The sequence below is a fragment of the Oncorhynchus kisutch genome, linkage group LG30 (assembly GCF_002021735.2).
Source record: "Oncorhynchus kisutch isolate 150728-3 linkage group LG30, Okis_V2, whole genome shotgun sequence".
In the NCBI taxonomy this organism is placed as follows: domain Eukaryota; kingdom Metazoa; phylum Chordata; class Actinopteri; order Salmoniformes; family Salmonidae; genus Oncorhynchus; species Oncorhynchus kisutch.
This window is the reverse complement of record NC_034203.2, coordinates 32,137,726-32,158,538: the sequence shown is the minus strand read 5'-3', so window position 1 is coordinate 32,158,538 and position 20,813 is coordinate 32,137,726. Positions and strand designations below refer to the sequence as shown.

At 43.0% G+C, this 20,813-nt stretch overlaps 1 protein-coding gene and 1 long non-coding RNA gene across 3 annotated transcripts; both read left to right on the top strand.

The window, feature by feature from the left end:
- The first annotated feature begins 276 nt into the window (after positions 1-276).
- Positions 277-16,248, top strand: LOC109882579 (large neutral amino acids transporter small subunit 2). Its single transcript, XM_020474680.2, has 12 exons — positions 277-415; positions 1,371-1,580; positions 4,768-4,972; positions 5,431-5,582; positions 5,800-5,925; positions 10,903-11,056; positions 11,508-11,631; positions 11,837-11,940; positions 12,353-12,449; positions 12,612-12,761; positions 13,066-13,243; positions 14,984-16,248. The coding sequence occupies exons 2-12, from the start codon at positions 1,442-1,444 to the stop codon at positions 15,073-15,075; spliced, it is 1,521 nt and encodes a 506-aa protein (XP_020330269.2). The 5' UTR covers positions 277-415; positions 1,371-1,441; the 3' UTR covers positions 15,076-16,248.
- A 923-nt stretch (positions 16,249-17,171) lies between these two features.
- Positions 17,172-20,451, top strand: LOC116358622 (uncharacterized). 2 transcript variants are annotated; one of them, XR_004206388.1, is made up of 3 exons: positions 17,172-17,400; positions 18,064-18,271; positions 18,565-19,048. It is a non-coding gene; the product is annotated as an uncharacterized LOC116358622 (long non-coding RNA). The 2 variants fall into 2 exon arrangements; XR_004206387.1 differs by having other exon boundaries at positions 18,064-20,451.
- Positions 20,452-20,813: the final 362 nt, after the last annotated feature.

The following is a 20,813-nucleotide window of genomic DNA, read 5'->3' as shown; positions in this document are numbered from 1 at the left end:
AGTTTCCAGACAACTCACAGAAAACACTGAAATCAGTGTCAATGCTATATAATATAATGGCTACTCACACCCTTCCTATTTAATGCATTTGAATTATTTATATCATTCTACTTCCTCTTGACCTTTCACAAACTAATTGAAACTAACATTCTTAAATTGTATTTGAGTTTACTAAAGCATTATAACAGTAAAATAATAAATTGACAACCCTGCTGAAACGTGGAGGGGAGGGGCTAACCCTGTGTTGACTATTTCGGCCACGTTGATTGGTTGAGCATTTCAAGCAAATTGTGTTAAATGTTCTGGTAAGGCGGAGATCTTGTTCACTTGCTAATGTAGAACAGCTGTCGGGTGTGCTGATAACAGGATGCTGGTGATTCGTCATTTTAAAAGTCACGGCTACTCCGAAGAAGAGGTGGGTCGATCATTTTGTCAATTGCTTGAATTTGAGGCTGTAAAACAGTGTCAAGGATTACAATGGCATAGGCTATATTGTATCCATCCAAAGTGAATCGCCCTCATCACTAAATTACAGGGGCGCTACTGTCACTGGGGACGGGGGACGTTCCCCACATTCTGAAATTGCCTTTTTGTCCACGATACAAAACGAGACAATTGTGCCGTAGGACCATGCGGACGCCTGTGAGCGGTCGGTAGGCTGTTTGGAGTGTTTATCCGACTGGAAAACAAATAAATATGTCCCCCCCCACACTTCTAAAACCAAAGTTGCGCCCCCACTAGGCTATATCATGCATTATTTTTTGTATAATTTTTTTTAAACAAATAAATTAACTTTAGGGGCAAATGAGAAATAATACATACTGTTATAGGCAACAGGAATGTAGTAGTCTGGCACACAGTATGGGTTATTGGGAACATTTAGGGTACTGATATAGCCTACTGTAAATTGCTTGCCTTTGCCAATGTTATTTTCAATGTGGTCGACCTGCCGCTGTGTATAGTAGGCCTATAAGATTATCTTCAGTGGCCTATTTCCTCTACAAAGCCTATTACTGCTGGGTGATCTTGTGCCTACTTTACGCAGGTGGGGCTGGGCTGGCTGGTCGCACCGCGTTGCGTCGAACTGAATTATTTATGAAGCAATGTAGTTTCTAATAATAGCAGTAATCTCGGTGTAGCCCGCACACTATTCGAATGGCAGGGAAACGTTATAGGGCGGTATATTGTACGCTTCATCAGTCTGAACGCTTACATTTATGTTTTAGTTAACTAGAGAATTCTCACTGACAATTGTTATTTGTATATCACATTTGTGCCACGGGCTATGTTTTTTTTATGGCATCAAAGATAACTTTGACACTGATTTAGTGCTTCTGTAGATAAACGATTTTTGTTCTCCATTAATGCAGGTAACACCAAACTGAGCTAGGTTGCACCGCACCTGCGCTTTTCATCCAACAAAAGTAATCTTGGAGACGAGATGACCGATGGTCCTAGGCTGCGGGGCAATGCATCGGCAGATGGGGATACGCTTTCCTCCGAATCCACTGAAGAGGGCTCCGGAAGAGTGGCCCTGAAGAAGGAGATTGGCCTTGTCAGCGCATGTGGAATTATTGTGGGCAAGTCATTATTATGCTCATCCGTTCTTGCTATCTATTATGTCTTCCTCAATGTAGGTATGGGTGTGTCTACCTAAAATCCAACCTAAATAGATTGTGATGAAATGTATGGTCCACATGGATTGCACAAACAGTGCTAATTTTGTAGCTGATATGAACTGGTCTTGAAAAACCTGTTTTCAATCTGTACATTCTTTAATGGCCAGACTACTTCCTGAAAGTTGTGTGATTGCAAGAAAATCCACAGGGCTCAATACATTGTGCCTGTGTGAGGTTGTCTATTTAACTGGTATGTGGATTTGTTCTAAAATGGCTGTCACAGAGCAGCATCCATCCCACCCACATGCAGAGGAAGTCAATAAGTCATCTCAATAATGCTTGGCCTGTGTACCAGCTGCACTTTAAATCATCAGCATGGATCAGCAAAGTGTTCTTGGGGACCTTCAATGCTTCATACATTTATTTGGTACCCTTCCCCAGATATGTGCCTTGACACAGTCCTGTCTCTGAGCTCTTCGGACAATTCCTTCGTCCTCATGGCTTGGTTTTTGCTCTGGTATGCACTGAACTGTGGGACCTTATATATAGACAGGTGTCTTTCCAAATCATGTCCAATCAAGTGAATATAACACAGGTGGACTCCAATCAAGTTGTAGAAACATCAGGAATGCTCAATGGAAACAGGATGCACAAGAGCTTAATTTCGAGTCTCAAAGCAAAGAGTCTGAATACTTATGTAAATAATCCATTTGCAAACAATTCTAAAAACCGGTGTTCACTGTCATCGTGGGGTATTGTGTGTAGATTTAGGAAAACAAATATTTAATCAATTTCATAAGGCTGTAACTTAACATTTTGAAAAAGTTAAGGGGTCTGAAAACTTTCAGAATGTACTGGACTCGCTTGTTTTGTCAAACTGAAATTAGACTAACTACTAGAATTTTTGCAACCAGGAAATGGCGGAGCTATTTCTGTATAGTAGTGCATCTTTAAAGGTGCACTGCAGAAATGGCACACACAAATAGCACACAGAACAGACCTACCACCTCTTAAACTTGCTTTCAAAGAAATGTGAGTTAGATCTCATTCAATGTGAATTTGGTCAAGTCACCCAAAAAGTTGCATATTGCAGCTTTAAGGTAAACCCTTAAAGGGTATGTAGCATAAACGTAACCACATGTAACATGAATTTGCATTAGAATACGCAGCAAAGGTCCCAGTGCAACCTTACCCTTCACTTTTACATTTTGAGTTGTTACATAAAACTGATCGGCAGTCATGCCGGGAAAGAAAAATAAGTTGTGGGGTGTGACTTAATATGGAGGATGCGACAAGTCAGCCTATTCCCTATATGTAAACTCCAACAGAAATAACAGAACTTCAAATGTATAACTTCAAATTATACCAAATCAATTGCACTCATGACTACTGGTTTCAATTAAATTAATTAAATTCAGCCAATTTACAAGCAAATATGAATGTTACAAATCAGCTTGCAAGGTTACTAGCCTGCTAACGTTAGCCCTACAATCTGCTAATGTTACATTAATATTGTGAGTCAGCCAGATGCTATCAGCACCTACCTTCCAGCAACATTAAAGTAAACCAACTTTTTGAAAATGCATAATGCCATCTAACTAGTTATCCAATAATGTTACCGGTATATGTAGTTCTTATCCAGCCACCTAAAGTTATTTTAGCCTGACAGCTAACTAACCTAGCTAGCCAACCACCATGGTCTACATAGCTAAGTAGTAAGCCAGAGAAATTAGTCTAGCATAGGCAGGAACCCACAGAACACCCCCAAAAAATGACAGCTGAGTTGGTTACCAAAGTCAAAGAAGAGCTAAGGAGAGACCAGAGGGAGAGCTAGCTAATCCAATAGCAATATAGTGAGGTAAATCCACATTACATTTACCTGGTTTATCTCCACTGTTGACACTTGCCATATAGGTTTGTAGGAAATAGGTTGCAGGCTTCACATTCACCTGGTTTGTCACTCATTCTGAATCCTGCCTTCTACTGATTATAACCTGCTGACTTCAACCGGACAAACTGTTCCGACTTCAAAGCTTGCTTCTCCTTTTTGGACCACAAATGAGTCCTAACCCCATCCTTGTGGGTATTACTGCACTAGCGACAAACAGAACTACAACACTCACCCGACTACCACTAACAAACATTACTTTATATGGTTTCTTCTTTGTGGATGTACATAGTAGCTCACCAGTGCCAACACTTGGTTTGGAATGTAATTACATGCTAGCAGGTAGTAGGTAGTGTTAGCCAGCTGAAATTAGCTAGGTAGCACCGGTTCTCCATATGACGCTGAGAAATGCATTGTGGGTAGTTCCGAAGATATCCGTAAATAAGTTATGTTTAAGCTTTTTTACATTTGTTTGTAGTTTTAGGTAACCAGATCGTGACTACAACTAAGTTACTAAGTCTTTGACCACTGCTACTTTGGCAAGTAAAAACTCGTGCTCCCTTTCCTTTAAGGGTAATACTTAAGATGTTTTATGTAACTGGGCTCCATGGTTGAAGTGTGAACCTACAGGACAGTATAGCGCTCCAGGAACCGGGTTAGAGAGCCAGACCGGTGCTGTAGAATCACACTTCATAACAATTTCTCTGCATGTAGATCTGATCTTTTAGAATTACTTTTGAAGTCTGAGTCTGACTGGGATCTTCCTTCCTGGGTGGTCTTTGTGGTGAAGGGATCAGTCAGATAAGCCTGGGGGAAACATGAGTGTCAGCAGTCTGTTCCTGAGTGTGATTAGTCAGCAGTTGGTGGTTTTGCCCTGCTGTCCTGTTTGTGCTACTGTATTATCTCAGACTCCCAAAAACATTCTGATAATCCTGATCTTATGTTTGAGTCACAACAAGTAGTCTGAAGATGTAGTTGCTGTGTTGAGACAGATGTAAATGAGAAGAGGTAGTGGAAAGTGAGTTATATACAGTATGAGAAGTTGACAAAGGGTTCCTGTGATGTTGTGCTTACTTGGCCACTAAGCAGGAAAACGGAAACGCTCACTTTCCGTTCCAGTCCACACTCCACTTGTTTGTCAGCCAAAGGGACCATGTCGGCCTTAGTCAATGTTGTGTAATATTACCCTCCACTTTTGAAAGATTGATGCAGCATTTTCCACTCCTCCTTACCCTCCCTGTCTCTTTGTCTGGGTCTCAGGTAACATCATCGGTTCAGGGATCTTTGTGAGCCCAAAGGGCGTTCTGGAGAATGCAAGCTCTGTGGGGCTGGCTCTCATCGTGTGGATTGTCACTGGAGTGATCACAGCCATTGGCGCACTCTGCTATGCCGAGCTGGGCGTTACCATCCCCAAGTCTGGAGGAGACTACTCATACGTCAAGGACATATTTGGAGGACTTGCCGGGTAAGGGAAATGCATGGCGATGAGAGAATTCTACTGTAAGAGTACTGCAAGAGAAGTGCTGGTACCATCCGTCATTTTGAGCCACCCTTTTCTCAGACACAAATTGACAGTATACTGTACAAAGGTCCCCCCCCCCCCCCCCCACGAAGCAGTACATTTCCATCCTTTTGTCCCCCACCATTTCCTGTATGTCATTAACCTTGTTTTAGTGTCTGCCCTTTATTGTACACATGCATCAGCCCATATTATTGAATGTCTGCTAGTTGGTTCTTTGTGTTCACACTGTCCTCTAATGAGCACTGGTATTTATTTTCCTCACATACAGTATCTCAAGTATTCTGACAGGTTTTTGCTCTACATCAGAAATGTAGATGTTGATATACGTGATTGAGGTGTTTTGACGTGTGATTCTCTGACCCCCTCCCTCCCTTCCTTCCTTCCCTACCTACCTCTCCCAGGTTCCTGCGTCTGTGGATCGCGGTATTGGTGATCTACCCCACCAACCAAGCGGTCATCGCCCTCACCTTCTCCAACTACGTCCTGCAGCCCCTATTTCCCTCCTGCTTCCCCCCAGAGAATGGCCTCCGCCTGCTGGCTGCTGTCTGTCTATGTGAGCGCCTCAGAGAACATGCCTTAGTTGTTTTTGGACTACTTTGTTTACTTCAGCCTGATCACTGGCCCTCCTGGCTCTCTTCGCTGAATTTGAGACTTGAGGTATATTTGTAGGTCAAATATACCGTATTACCCAGTCTAGTATAGTGTTACTGTATTCCATGTGTGGTAAGTTGCTATGATGCGTGATGTGACGCTTCCTCCTTTCGTCCCAGTGTTGCTGACGTGGGTGAACTGCTCCAGTGTGCGCTGGGCCACTCGTGTTCAGGATGTCTTCACTACTGGGAAGCTGCTAGCCCTGGGTCTTATCATCATCATGGGCTTTGTGCAGATCTGCAAAGGTAGACTCGTTCTCTTTGATTTTGATTCTGATCTGTAACTGTTGATTTGTTTCATCATTCATTAGTCATTGGGATGTCTACAGGATAGGCCTACTGTACGTAGAGTATTGGCAAAGACAGTACACTATGGAGATGCTTCTCCAATAGAAAAAAAAGCTTTTCCAATAGAAATCCCAGATCACACTTGTAAGAGAAATCATGGTGACGTTGGCAAGCGAAACTCATGCGTAGAAACATGTCATGGGGTCTAACTGTAGTCTTGTGCGGACCTGCCCATGTGCAGGCTGTCAAATCAAAGGCACTCCAAGTTGTTTTTGACCGTGTTGTTCCTGGAAGTCTCGCAAAGTTGCGCCTCGGGTTTACAAACTCTGTGCTATCGTTCCCCACTGACACATACTTTACGGTCTTAATCTGTCTCCACCTGCTGGACAAAGTGTCTGAGGCCACTAGAAGTTTGCAAAACTAGTCTAATCTGTTCTTCACCCAGAACCTTTACACAAGAATAATCACAAGATGTGAGAGGGGGAAGTATGGCTGAATAAACATAGTGCCAGAACACCATAATACTGTTAACTCGTGCTTCCCACAGGATTTGCATTGTCCCTATGTGAGAAAGGTGATAAGTCCACTTACCTCTTCATCTCACATCTCTGACCAAAGCAGGACCCCAGTGTCCTGTCTAGAGCGTGAAGTCACGAGCTCTGCTGGTCGGCTCCTGCGTAGCAACCTAGCGGTGCCAAAACTCTACAAATTCTACAAATTTCTTGTTAACAAACTATAGTTTTGGCAAGGCGGTTAGGACACCTTCTTTGTGCATGACAAGTCATTTTTCCAACAATTGTTTAGACAGATTATTTCACTTATTCACTATGACGATTCCAGTGGGTCAGAAGTTTACATACACTAAGTTGACTGTGCCTTTCAACAGCTTGGAAAATTCCAGAAAATGATGTCATGGCTTCAGAAGCTTCTGATAGGCCAATTGACATCATTTGAGTCAATTGGAGGTGTACCTTTATTTCAAAGCCTACCTTCAAACTCAGTGTCTCTTTGCTTGACATCATGGGAACATCAAAAGAAATCAGCCAAGACCTCAGAATTTTTTTGGGTAGACCTCCACAAGTCTGGTTCATACTTGGGAGCAATTTACAAATGCCTGAAGGTACCACATTCATCTGTACAAATAATAGTACGCAAGTATAATCACCATGGGTCCAAGCAGCCATCATACCGCTCAGGAAGGAGATGCCTTCCGTCTCCTAGAGATGAACGTATGTGGGTGCCAAAAGTGTAAATCAATCCCAGAACAACAGCAAAGGACCTTGTGAAGATGCTGGAGGAAACGGGTACAAAAGTATATATTTCCACAGTAAAACGATTCCTATATCAACATAATCTGAGAGGCCGCTCAGCAAGGAAGAAGCCACTACTCCAAAACCGCCATAAAAAGCCTGACTACGGTTTGCAACTGCACATGGGGATAAAGATTGTACTTTTTGGAGAAATGTCCTCTGGTCTGATGTAACAAAAATAGAACTTTGGCCATAATGACCATCGTTATGTTTGGAGGAAAAAGGGGGAGGCTTGCAAGCTGAAGAACACCATCCCAACCGTGAAGCACAGGGGTGGCAGCATCATGTTGTGGGGGTGCTTTGATGCAGGAGGGACTGGTGCACTTCACAAAATAGATGGCATCATGAAGAGGGAAAATTATGTGGATATATTGAAGCAACAACTCAAGACATCAGTCAGGAAGTTAAAGCTTGGTCGCAAATGGGTCTTCCAAATGGACAATGACCCCAAGCATACTTCCAAAGTTGTGGCAAAATGGCTTAAGGACAACAAATTCAAGGTATTGGAGTGGCCATCACAAAGCCCTGACCTCAATCCTATAGAAAATTTGTTGGCAGAACAGAAAAACGTGTGCGAGCAAGGAGGCCTACAAACCTGACTGTTACACCAGCTCTGTCAGGAGGAATGGGCCCAAATTAAATGTATTTATATAGCCCTTCGTACATCAGCTGATATCTCAAAGTGCTGTACAGAAACCCAGCCTAAAATCCCAAACAGCAAGCAATGCAGGTGTAGAAGCACCCAACTTATTGTGGGAAGCTTGTTGAAGTCTACCTGAAACGTTTGACCCAAGTTAAACAATTTAAAGGCAATGCTACCAAATACTAATTGAGTGTATGTAAACTTCTGATCCACTGGGAATGTGATGAAAGAAATAAAAGTGGAAATAAATCATTCTCTATTATTCTGATATTTAACATTCTTAAAACAGTGGTGATCCTGACCTAAGGCAGGGAATATTTACTAGGATTAAATGTCAGGAATTGTGAAACACCTTAGCCAAATATATTCAAACTCTGTTGTGTAAACTTCCGACTTCAACTGTACTTGTCAAAAATATAAACGCAACATGCAACAATTTCAACATTTTTACTGAGTTAGTTCATATAAGAAAATCACTCATTTGAAATGAACTCATTAGGCCATAACCTGTTGATTTCACTTGACTGGGCAAGGTGAGCATTTGCCCACTGAAGTCGGTTATGACGCCGAACTGCAGTCAGGTCGAGACACTGAGGACAGTGAGCACGCAGATGAGCTTCCTTGAGACGGTTTCTGACTGTTTGTGCAAAAATTATTCGGTTGTGCAAACTGTTTCATCAGCGGTCCAGGTGGCTGGTGAAGCCAGATGCCAGATGCGGAGGTCCTGGGCACGGGGTCTGCGGTTGAGGCCGGTTGGACATACTGCCAAATTATCTAAAACAATATTGGAGGCAGTTTTTGGTAGAGAAATTAACATTGAATTCTCTGGCAACTACTCTAGTGGACATTCCTGCAGTCAGCATGCCAATTGCACGCTCCCTCAACTTGAGACATCTGTGGCATTGTGTTGTGACACAACTGCACATTTTAAAATGTCCTTTCATTGTTCCAAGCACAAGCTGCACCTGTGTAATGATCATGCTGTTTAATCAACTATTTGGATGGATTATCTTGGAAAAATATATTTTTCAAATAAATCAATTTATTTAATCTTTATTTAACCAGGTAGGCTAGTTGAGAACAAGTTCTCATTTACAACTGCGACCTGGCCTAGATAAAGCAGTGTGAACAGACAACAGAGTTACACATGGAGTAAACAATAAACAAGTAGCCGGGAGGAAGGCATGGCCAGCCGTTGAGAAATGCTTGTTGGAGTTTTCAATTTATCAGTGGTGACCGTGTTACCTAGCCTCAGTGCAGTGGGCAGCTGGGAGGAGGTGTTCTTGTTCTCCATGGACTTTAGTGTCCCAGAACTTTTTGGAGTTAGAGCTACAGGATGCAAATTTCTGCTTGAAAAAGCTGGCCTTTGCTTTCCTGACTTGCCTGAACAGTTGCATATCGCGGGGACTATTCGATGCTATTGCAGTCCGCCACAGGATGTTTTTGTGCTGGTCGAGGGCAGTCAGGTCTGGAGTGAACCAAGGGCTATATCTGTTCTTAGTTCTGCATTTTTTGAACAGAGCATGCCTATCTAAGATGGTGAGGAAGTTACTTTTAAAGAATGACCAGGCATCCTCAACTGATGGGATGAGGTCAATAACCTTCCAGGATACCTGGGCCAGGTCGATTAGAAAGGCCTGCTCGCAGAAGTGTTTTAGGGAGCGTTTGACAGTGATGAGGGGTGGTCGTTTGACTGCAGGCCCGTAGCGGATACAGGCAATGAGGCAGTGATCGCTGAGATCCTGATTGAAGACAGCGGAGGTGTATTTGGAGGGCTAGTTGGTCAGGATAACGTCTGAGGGTGCCCTTGTTTACAGATTTAGGGTTGTACCTGGTGGGTTCCTTGATGATTTGTGAGAGGTGTTAAGCATATCCCAGTTTAGGTCACCTAACAGAACAAACTCTGAAGCTAGATGGGGGGCGATCAATTCACAAATGGTGTCCAGGGCACAGCTGGGAGCTGAGGGGGTTCGGTAGCAGGCGGCAACAGTGAGACTAATTTCTGGAGATAGTAATTGTAAAAATTAGTAGTTCGAACTGTTTGGGTATGGACCTGGAAAGTATGACATTACTTTGCAGGCTCTCTCTGCAGTAGACTGCAACTCCGCCCCTTTTGGCAGTTCTAGCTTGACGGAAAATGTTATAGTTGGGTATGGAAATCTCAATTTTTGGTGGCCTTCCTAAGCCAGGATTCAGACACGGCAAGGACATCAGGGTTGGCAGAGTGTGCTAAAGCAGTGAGTAAAACAAACTTAGGGAGGAGGCTTCTGATGTTGACATGCATGAAACCAATAGTTTTTCGATCACAGAAGTCAACAAATGCCGGTGCCTGGGGACATGCAGGGCCTGGGTTTACCTCCACATCACCCTCTGAACAAAGGAGGAGTAGTATGAGGGTGCGACTAAAGGCTATCAAAACTGGTCGCCTAGAGCATTGGGGACAAAGAATAAAACAAATTTGTGCACAAGATTTGAGAAATTATCTTTTTGTGCTTATGGAAAATTTCTGGGATTTATTTTTCAGCTCATGAAACATGAGACCAACACTTTACATGTTGATTCATAATTTTGTTCAGTGTAGTTATCCATTCTGACCTCATTTGTTGTGACGCAGGACCACGTACTGACAGACAAATCACTGGCCAGTAGGCTCTGAGGAGGGCCACGCCCTCATGCCATAGACATTAAGGTTGACTCTCAGGCAGGATGAAAATGACTACATCGACCACAATCTTTTCCTGCAGTGACAGCCACTTTCAACATGATCCTTAGTGATTTTCTGTTGTTGGTGCCATTCAGCTCAATTCAGCAATATTGCGCGCTTCAAATTAAAATACTTCTGGCTTCATGCGCCAGCTGCTTTTTTCCCATATTAATACATGGATGACGTCAGCGCTGTCACGATCTACTGGTTTTCATGTCCATGGACCCCACACACAATTCCATCACCCACTCTGTGTTGTCTGTGTTGTCTGTGCCCAGGGGAGTATTACTGGCTGGAGCCTGCGCATGCATTTGAGACGTTCCAGCCCTATGACATTGGCCAGATAGCCCTGTCCTTCCTGCAAGGCTCCTTTGCCTACGGGGGATGGAACTTCCTCAACTATGTCACAGAGGAGCTTGTCGACCCCTACAAGTGAGCTAGATCCCCCAACCTGACCGAAATCACAAGTTGCACATGGTCTCAACAGGGTAGCATTACATACACACCCAATCTAGCCAGTCATGTCTGGATATCATTAGTGCCCGACTTGGTCAGGAGCTCACTGGAGTGGAGTACCGGCACCAAAAATGTTCTACTGCTTGAGCTCCTGCACCTCCTTATAGAATAGTAGCTCAAATGTATTGTGGAAATGCTGTACCTAAATATATACGGTACCGGCACCCAAAATGAGTATCGGTACCTATTTCAGTCCAAGTCTAGCACTGGTTATCCTAGTCAACCATGATCTGTACCTTTTAACTCTGTATTACAGATGAGACTGTGTCCTGTTAGGACTGTGTTATCAATTTGGATGGTAATTCACACCATAAATACACCCCCACCAGAACCCCAGCTCTTCAACCCTGTTCTCTCTGTATAACAGGAACCTTCCTCGGGCCATCTTCATCTCCATCCCTCTGGTGACTTTTGTTTATGTGTTCGCCAACATCGCCTATGTCACCGCCATGAGTCCTCAGGAGCTGCTGGCCTCCAATGCCGTCGCTGTGGTGAGATGCCCCGGCGCTGCCCTTGTGTAGCTGCTTTTGGGAATGGCTGCTTTTGGGACTCATGCAGCTTGGTCTAAAGTCTGGTTATCAGTAGAAAATACTTTTAGTCACCAGTCTTGGATTTCAAAGTCATCCTGAAACATCAGTTAGTAGAATTTGTTTGTTGAAACTCTCCTCTCTCCTATGTCCACAAATTCTCTTCCAGACATTTGGTGAGAAGTTACTTGGAGTGATGTCATGGATCATGCCCATCTCTGTCGCACTGTCTACTTTTGGGGGGGTCAATGGCTCCCTCTTCACTTCGTCGAGGTCAGTTTATGCACCCCATCCTTCGCTCTCGGTTTGTCTTTTTGCTCTCACGCTGTCTGTAATTACATTCCCCATTCTTGCCTCCTGTCTGTAGTGCGTCCTTCATACGTGTGGATATATCAGACCACAGAATGATCACATCTAGTCACTATGATTCCTGTTCTTTCTGCACTCTCTAACCCCTTTTTATTCCATATGTTGCACCTCTGTGTGCCTCTACCATCACTGCCTTGCTTTGTCTTAATTTCTTTGTCCCATTTGTTATCACTTGTTTGTTTTTCTACACCTCAATGGACAGTTTCTTTTTTTTTTACCCCTCATTCTTTGTGAGTCCCGAAAGCAACGAGAGAGGACTGTTTTTCCAGTATCTCAGTGCTGACCTTATGTTCATGTTCTTCACCATCTCTTTCAGGCTGTTTTTTGCTGGCGCAAGGGAAGGCCATCTCCCCCGGCTACTGGCAATGATTCATGTGAAACGCTGTACCCCAATCCCAGCCCTACTATTCACCGTGAGTCCTAACTTTACCCGGCATAACCTCTCTTCCTCTCTCACACCTACAAACGTGTCATCCCAGTTCACTCTATGTACAGTAGTCTCTCGAGTCTTTAATGCTTAATTTGATTTTAAAATGAATGGATGACTTTTGCCCCACCACCCTGCTTCTTTACAGTGTATATCCACCCTACTGATGCTGTGCACCAGTGACATGTATACCCTCATCAACTATGTGGGCTTCATAAACTACCTCTTCTATGGGGTCACCGTCGCTGGGCAGATTGTGCTGCGCATCAAACAGCCAGACCTATATCGGCCTATCAAGGTAAACCCTTCATGTCTGTGCTTCCATCACTCAATCCGTTTGGACAAGGTTATTGCTTGCACATTTTGGGAGGAGCATGGTTTTGATAAGAATTCTTTACTCAATACTGTCCTGATTGCAGTCATGGGTCTACTCTTGTTTATGACAAGTTACAAGCTGACACATGCACAATGCCATAATTGTCAAAGCATGTGTTGTGTTCCCCCTGTGGATTGTTCAATTGTTTACTCTGTACGCATTACATTGTTTGTGTACATTTCATCATGTATGAGATAGTATAGATTGTTGGCTGTCCTGTCTTCAGGTGAGCCTGGTGTGGCCAGTGATCTATCTGTTGTTCTGGGCCTTCCTGCTCCTCTTCTCGCTGTACTCTGAGCCTGTGGTGTGTGGCCTCGGCATGGCTATCATGCTGACTGGAGTCCCTGTCTACTTCCTGGGGGTCTTCTGGGACAACAAGCCCCAATGCTTCAACACCTTCATCGGTATGGAAACCATATTCACTAGTGATGATGCTCATTACTACGACCCCTAGTTCTTTCTAGTAAAGTGCTAAATGACAGTACCTGTACTATTTATTGTTGTGCAAAATGCTTAGCCTTCGGGATTACAGTCGTGGCCAAAAGTTGAGAATGACACAAATATTAATTTTCAGTCTGCTACTTCAGTGTCTTTATATATTTTTGTCAGATGTTACTATGGACTATTGAAGTATAATTACAAGCATGTCATAAGTATCAAAGGCTTTTATTGACAATTACATGAAGTTGACGCGAAGAGTCAATATTTGCAGTGTCAATCCTTTTTCAAGACCTCTGCAATCCTCCCTGGCATGCTGTCAATTAACTTCTGGGCCACATTCTGACTGATGGCAGCCTATTCTTGATTCTTGCATAATCCATGCTTGGAGTTTGTCAGAATTTGTGGGTTTTTGTTTGTCCACCTGCCTCTTGAGGATTGACCAAGTTCTCAATGGGATTAAGGTCTGGGGAGTTTCCTGGCCATGGACCCAAAATATCGATGTTTTGTTCCCCGAGCGACTTAGTTATCACTTTTGCCTTATGGCAAGGTGCTCCATCATGCTGGAAAAGGTATTGCTCGTCACCAAACTGTTCCTGGATGGTTGGGAGAAGTTGCTCTCGGAGGATGTGTTTTTACCATTCTTAATTCATGGCTGTGTTCTTAGGCAAAATTGTGAGTGAGCCCACTCCCTTGGCTGAGAAGCAACCCCACACATGAATGGTCTCAGGATGCTTTACTGTTGGCATGACACAGGACTGATGGTAGCGCTCACCTTGTCTTCTCCAAACAAGCTTTTTTTCCGGATACCCCAAACAATCGGAAAGGGGATTCATCAGAGAAAATGACTTTAGCCCAGTCCTCAGCAGTCCAATCCCTGTACCTTTTGCAGAATATCAATCTGTCCCTGTTTTTCCTGGAGAGAAGTGGCTTCTTTTCTGCCTGTCTTGACACCAGGCCATCTCCCAAAAGTCTTCACCTCATTGTGCGTGCAGATGCACTCACACCTGCCTGCTGCCATTCCTGAGCAAGCTCTGTACTAGTTGTGCCCCGAACCCGCAGCTGAATCAACTTTAGGAGATGGTCCTGGCACTTGCTGGACTTTCTTGGGCGCCCTGAAGCCTTCAGAACAAATTAACCGCTCTCCTTGATGTTCTTGATGATCTGATAAATGCTTGATTTAGGAGCAATCTTACTGGCAGCCTGTGAAGCCCTTTTTGTGCAAAGCAATGATGACGGCACGCGTTTCCGTGCAGGTAACCATGGTTGACAGGAAGAACAATGATTCCAAGCACCACCCTCCTTTGGAAGCTTCCAGTCTGTTATTTGAACTCAATCAGCATGACAGAGTAATCTCCTGCCTTGTCCTTGTCAACACTCACGCCTGTGTTAACGAGAGATTGACTGACATGTCAGCTGGTCCTTTTGTGGCAGGGCTGAAATGCAGTGGAAATGTCTGTTTTTTTTTGGGGGGGGGGGGGGGGTTCAGTTCATTTGCATGGCAAAGAGGAACTTTGCAATTAATCTATCATAACTTGTCTTCATAACCTTCTGCAGTATATCCAAATTGCCATCACACAAACTGAGGCAGCAGACTTTGAAAGTTAATGTGTCATTCTCAACTTTTGGCCACGACTGTATTGATATGAAATCTATTTTTTTCCTCTTCTACACTTGGTTACTCCTCACTTCTTTCTCCCACCCAGGTAAGATGACCCATGTGTGCCAAAAGTTCTGTGTGGTGGTGTACCCAGACATGGGTGAAAGCAGAAATGTAGGAAACCAGGGAACGGAATAGGGACAAATCTAGAGGATGTGTTCAACCCATCTGAATGGACATTGGCACAGACAGTCACTCTTAAAAGGGTGTTGAGAGAGACTGGGAGACATCAAAAGATGGACGGATGCACTCAAGGAGATATGCTACAGCACTTGGTTTTCTCTTGTAAATGTTGACTGGCCTTAAGACTTTACACATCTGCCTCAATGCAATACTACTGCCCATTCCCATGAGTCTGAGCTGCAATATCAATATATTGGACAGATAAGTAATGTTGATGTTCAGATATAAAGAGAATTTTCTGTAGGATCTGTTTTGGGAAATGTTGTACTGTTTTTATTTAGATTTTGGTATCGGTTTAATTTCTGTTTTGGTTGTGGCAAAGTTGAATAGTGATCTTAATGTATAGTCTTCCACATAACACTAAACTAACTGTCATTCCCTAAATGTTTGTTTACTGCATTTAATTTAAAACCCCTTGTTTTGTTATTGTTGTACATGAGTGTAATGTCTTCTGTAGGCTGCTCTTCAATGAACTAGAGGGTAGGTGTACTCCTGAATGATTAGATCCTTTTACGTGATAAAGCCACTTCAAAGTCATGTTATACCACTCACATAACTTGATATGTTGATCTTCAAGATTAGATTTTCAATTCTTGCAAAAGAACTAGCATGACCCATACACTGAATGTAATAATTATGTAAACAAATGATTAATAATCATAGAAATGCTGCATAGAAAATATAATTTACATTAAGTTTTGCTCAAAGGGGCAAACCTCATCTGTGTATGATTGTCAATAATAATGCAATGTATTCCCTTAATGCCAGTCACAGGTCTTTTTGTTTGGTGATACACATCTTGCATTGATTGAAATGTTTGATATTACTGTGCTGCTCAGCATGGAATCACTAATTCCTTGCACTTTCAAGATTCATTACCAACCATCTTATATTCTCTATCAATAGAAACACGCAATGAAACACAGTAACACACTAGTCATTTGAATGATAAGAAATTCCTCACTGAACTGCCACCATCTATCTTACATGCTTTGTTACCCTGTTTGTCAAGCAACAACAGGCAATGAAAATGAACAGGCATGCTCCTACTGTCTCCTTGTGGTGCTGGGAAGCCCAATGCTGGTGGTTTAGTTCCTTCCTGCCATTAAAATCCTCCCACAAACACTATCTCTCTGCTCCATTTATGTGGTCCGATCTCTGCTTCATGTAATACAGCTCTCATGTAAATGTTAATTGAGTTGTGCAGCCGCAGAAAGGCAAACGTGCATGCTTAGACACTTACACACAATGTTATGGATGGAAATAAAATTACATTTATAGGGATGACTGATGAGAGGAATGTTGCTATAATATGGAAAAAGATGACTGACCATGACCTTCAATGTAATTGTTCAGGTGATTGCTTCTCTGTCAATGCACCATCAGTTTACTCAGCACCCCCACCTCAAGCTTTCATCCACCTGGGGTGTATTAATTAGTTGGATTGTTTTGCAACTAGTTTGTATTGGACAAATTCAGTTATGTTTGCTTTCGTTTGATTCATTGAACAAACGATAACCAGTTTGTTGCTAAATGTTTTGCAACAAGAAACGTTTTACAACGGAATCCGATTTAATACACCCCTGTTGTCAAGGACACCGACCTCCACGTAGCCTACAGTCTAGTCCTAGGAACAGACAGTGTTCCTAGCAAAGGTGTCTATAAATTCTGGATTACAATGCTATGTATTGGCCATTGAGAGGCTGACGCCAGTGGTCGGCCATATTGGCAACCCCCAGTAGGCGCAGTCCTACGTAGGATGAATGGAATTGTACTGTATTTAAATGAAATGTTAAGGACAACATTACATATTTAAGTATGTTTTTGTTATAGTGGGACACTAACATCATGCATTAAGGTGTATGTAATACAACAAATGTGGCAAAAATGAATGTAGGCATTCATTTCTATAGCTATTTTTCTTTCCAACGGCGAGGGAGTGCCAAGATGGAGGCAAGAGGCTTCAACACAGCACCCCCTACAAATCATCTAGTGTGTATATAAATAATTTGTTTTTTTAGCCTTCAGTTTTCCTAAGGGGCGGAGTTCAGGGCTTGTCAGAGATCCGATTTCGGAAGTGATGCTGCCATTATGTTTTTCAGATGAAGTTTATGGGTTTAGGTACTGTCGTACATTAGGCGTCCAGCCAATATAAGCCGCCGACTAGGTTTAGTTGCCCATTCATTTGTGAGGCAAGAGTTTAATGAATGTTGACATCTCCGTTTATTGAGCAAAGAAACCGGCTTGGTATTTTTATAGGGGCGTTTTCACTTTCTGAAGGTAAGAGACAAGCTCCCATGTAATCTGAGGTTATCCTCGGGCATTAACGTTAGCTAGCTGGCTAAATAAATGCATGGTTGACATCTCTATTAAACATGTTCTAAAAGTAGATCGCCTAACGAACTGAATTTCTATGCAAGAGCTGTGGTTCCTCGCTTGCCATCACAGCATAAAAACATCGTGTGTTGTGTGTGGCTAGGAGTGCTAGTTAGGCGAGTGGATTTGATAGTTAACTACATTGACTGTGTCAAGATAAAATTGACGTCAATGTTTTATATTTCACGGCTGCCTGTATCACGTAAAGCTTGTTTAGTTGTACATCATGATCGTTTCGTATTTTCCTTTTCACTGTAAATAATGACTGAACGGCTGCTCTATTAAACGAATTAGAGACCTTCTCGGGTGTATCATTAACCCCACTTGCACCTCGGAAGTAATATTGTTGTTCTTCATGACTGTACAGGAAATGCGAGTGTTTTTACAGGCGCTCATGAACGTGTTATTAGTCCTGCTTGGACAGATACTCAATGCATTTCCCCGTTCAGATTACTATGTATTCTTGTATGTCTGTCACTTGCCTTACGTGTCGGTGAACCAGGCAGGTAATAAGGACATTTGTTGATGTTGTTGGAGCTCATCCTGAACTCTCACTCACTCAAACAGCAGAGCCATGTCTCCTTCGGTGCGTCTGCAGGAGATGATCAGGGTGATCAGAGGAGCCCGTACACAGGGTGAGGAGCGTGGTGTGATCCAAAGAGAGTGTGCTGCCATCCGCGCACAGTTCAGACAGGCGGACAATGGGACCCGCTCTCACAATCTGGCAAAGCTGCTGTATGTGCACATGCTGGGCTACCCCGCCCACTTTGGTCAGGTAGTGAACAGTGCTCTTAAGATTGTAATTATGTATTTAGTTTCTACAGCGCTTTTCATTACATCTCAGTGTTAATAATATAAATAAACAAGCAACATATCAAATATATACAGAATGTAGCTACACTGAACAAAAATATAAATGCAACAATTTCAAAGATTTTACCGAGTTACAGATAATTTAAGGAAATCAGTCAATTTAAATCATTTCATTTGGCCCAAATCTATGAATTTCACATGACTGGGAATACAGCTATGCAACTGTTGGTCACAGATACCTTTTTTTTTTTAAAGGTAAGGGCGTGGATTAGACAACAAATCAGTATCCGATGTGATCACCATTTGCCTCATGCAGCACGGCACATCTCCTTCACATAGAGTTGATCAGGCTGTTGATTGTGGCCTGTGGAATGTTGTACCACTCCTCTTCAATGGCTGTGCGAAGTTGATGGATATTGGCGGAAACTGGAACACGCTGTCGTACAAGTCGATACAGAGCATTCCAAACGTACTCAATTGGTGGCATGTCTGGTGAGTAATGCAGGCCATGGAAGAACTGGGACATTTACAGCTTCCAGGAATTGTGTACAGATCCTTGCGACATGGGGGATGTGCATTATAATGCTGGAACATGAGTTGATGGCGGCTGATGAATGGCAAGACAATGGGCCTCCGGATGCCATAGATAAAATGCAATTGTGTTCGTTGTCTCTAGCTTATGCCTGCCCATACCATAACCCAACACCTCCGTGGGGCACTCTGTTTACAACGTTGACATCAGCAAACTGCTCACCCACACAACGCCATACACTCTGTCTGCCATCTGCCCGGTACAGTTGAAACCGGGATTGATCCGTGAAGAGCACACTTCTCCAGCGTGCCAGTGGCCATCGAAGGTGAACATTTCACCACTGAAATCGGTTACGATACCGAGCTGCAGACAGATCAAGACCCTGGTGAGGACTACGAGCACGCAGATGAGCTTCCCTGAGACGGTTTCTGACAGTTTGTGCGGAAATTCTTTGGTTATGCAAACCCACAGTCTGTTTCATCAGCAGTCCAGGTGGCTGGTCTCAGACGATCTCGCAGGTGAAGATGCCAGATGTGTAGGTCCGGTGCTGGCGTGGTTACACCGGGTCTGCGGTTGTGAGGCCGGTTGGACGTACTGCCAAATTCTCTAAAACGATGTTGGAGGCGACTTATGGTAGAGAAATGAACATTAAATTCTCTGGCACAGCTCTGGTGGACATTCCTCCAGTCAGCATGCCAATTGCAGGCTCCTTCTATACTTAAGTCATCTGTGGCATTATATTGTGTGATAACTGCACATTTTGGAGTGGCCTTTTATTGTCCCCAGCACAAGGTGCACCTATGTAATGAACATGCTGTTTAGTCAGCTTCTTGATATGCCACACCTGTCAGGTGGATGGATTATCTTGGCAAAGGAGAAATGCTCACTAACAAAGATGTAGCCAAATTTATGCACCAAATTTGAGAGAAATAAGCTTTTTGTGCATATGGAAAATGTCTTGGCTCTTTTATTTCAGCTCATGGGACCAACACTTTACATGTTGCATTTATATTCTTGTTCAGTGTACATAAGATGTCAGGGGATGACTCTGTAGAGTTGGTATATTTGCTATTTTTGTATCCTAACGACCCCCCCCCCCCCCCCCCCCCCCCAAACTTATGTAAACAAATGATTAATAATCATAGAAATGCTGCATAGAAAATATAATTTACATTAAGTTTTGCTCAAAGGGGCAAACCTCATCTGTGTATGATTGTCAATAATAATGCAATGTATTCCCTTAATGCCAGTCACAGGTCTTTTTGTTTGGTGATACACATCTTGCATTGATTGAAATGTTTGATATTACTGTGCTGCTCAGCATGGAATCACTAATTCCTTGCACTTTCAAGATTCATTACCAACCATCTTATATTCTCTATCAATAGAAACACGCAATGAAACACAGTAACACACTAGTCATTTGAATGATAAGAAATTCCTCACTGAACTGCCACCATCTATCTTACATGCTTTGTTACCCTGTTTGTCAAGCAACAACAGGCAATGAAAATGAACAGGCATGCTCCTACTGTCTCCTTGTGGTGCTGGGAAGCCCAATGCTGGTGGTTTAGTTCCTTCCTGCCATTAAAATCCTCCCACAAACACTATCTCTCTGCTCCATTTATGTGGTCCGATCTCTGCTTCATGTAATACAGCTCTCATGTAAATGTTAATTGAGTTGTGCAGCCGCAGAAAGGCAAACGTGCATGCTTAGACACTTACACACAATGTTATGGATGGAAATAAAATTACATTTATAGGGATGACTGATGAGAGGAATGTTGCTATAATATGGAAAAAGATGACTGACCATGACCTTCAATGTAATTGTTCAGGTGATTGCTTCTCTGTCAATGCACCATCAGTTTACTCAGCACCCCCACCTCAAGCTTTCATCCACCTGGGGTGTATTAATTAGTTGGATTGTTTTGCAACTAGTTTGTATTGGACAAATTCAGTTATGTTTGCT

Bases quoted from the DNA above. Each gene is read 5' to 3' on its own strand.
- LOC109882579 (XM_020474680.2), top strand. From the start codon at position 1,442: ATGACCGATGGTCCTAGGCTGCGGGGCAATGCATCGGCAGATGGGGAT. The intron at 11,057-11,507 runs GTGAGCTAGATC...TCTGTATAACAG, and splicing joins GAGCTTGTCGACCCCTACAA to GAACCTTCCTCGGGCCATCT. The intron at 12,762-13,065 runs GTAAACCCTTCA...TCCTGTCTTCAG, and splicing joins ACCTATATCGGCCTATCAAG to GTGAGCCTGGTGTGGCCAGT.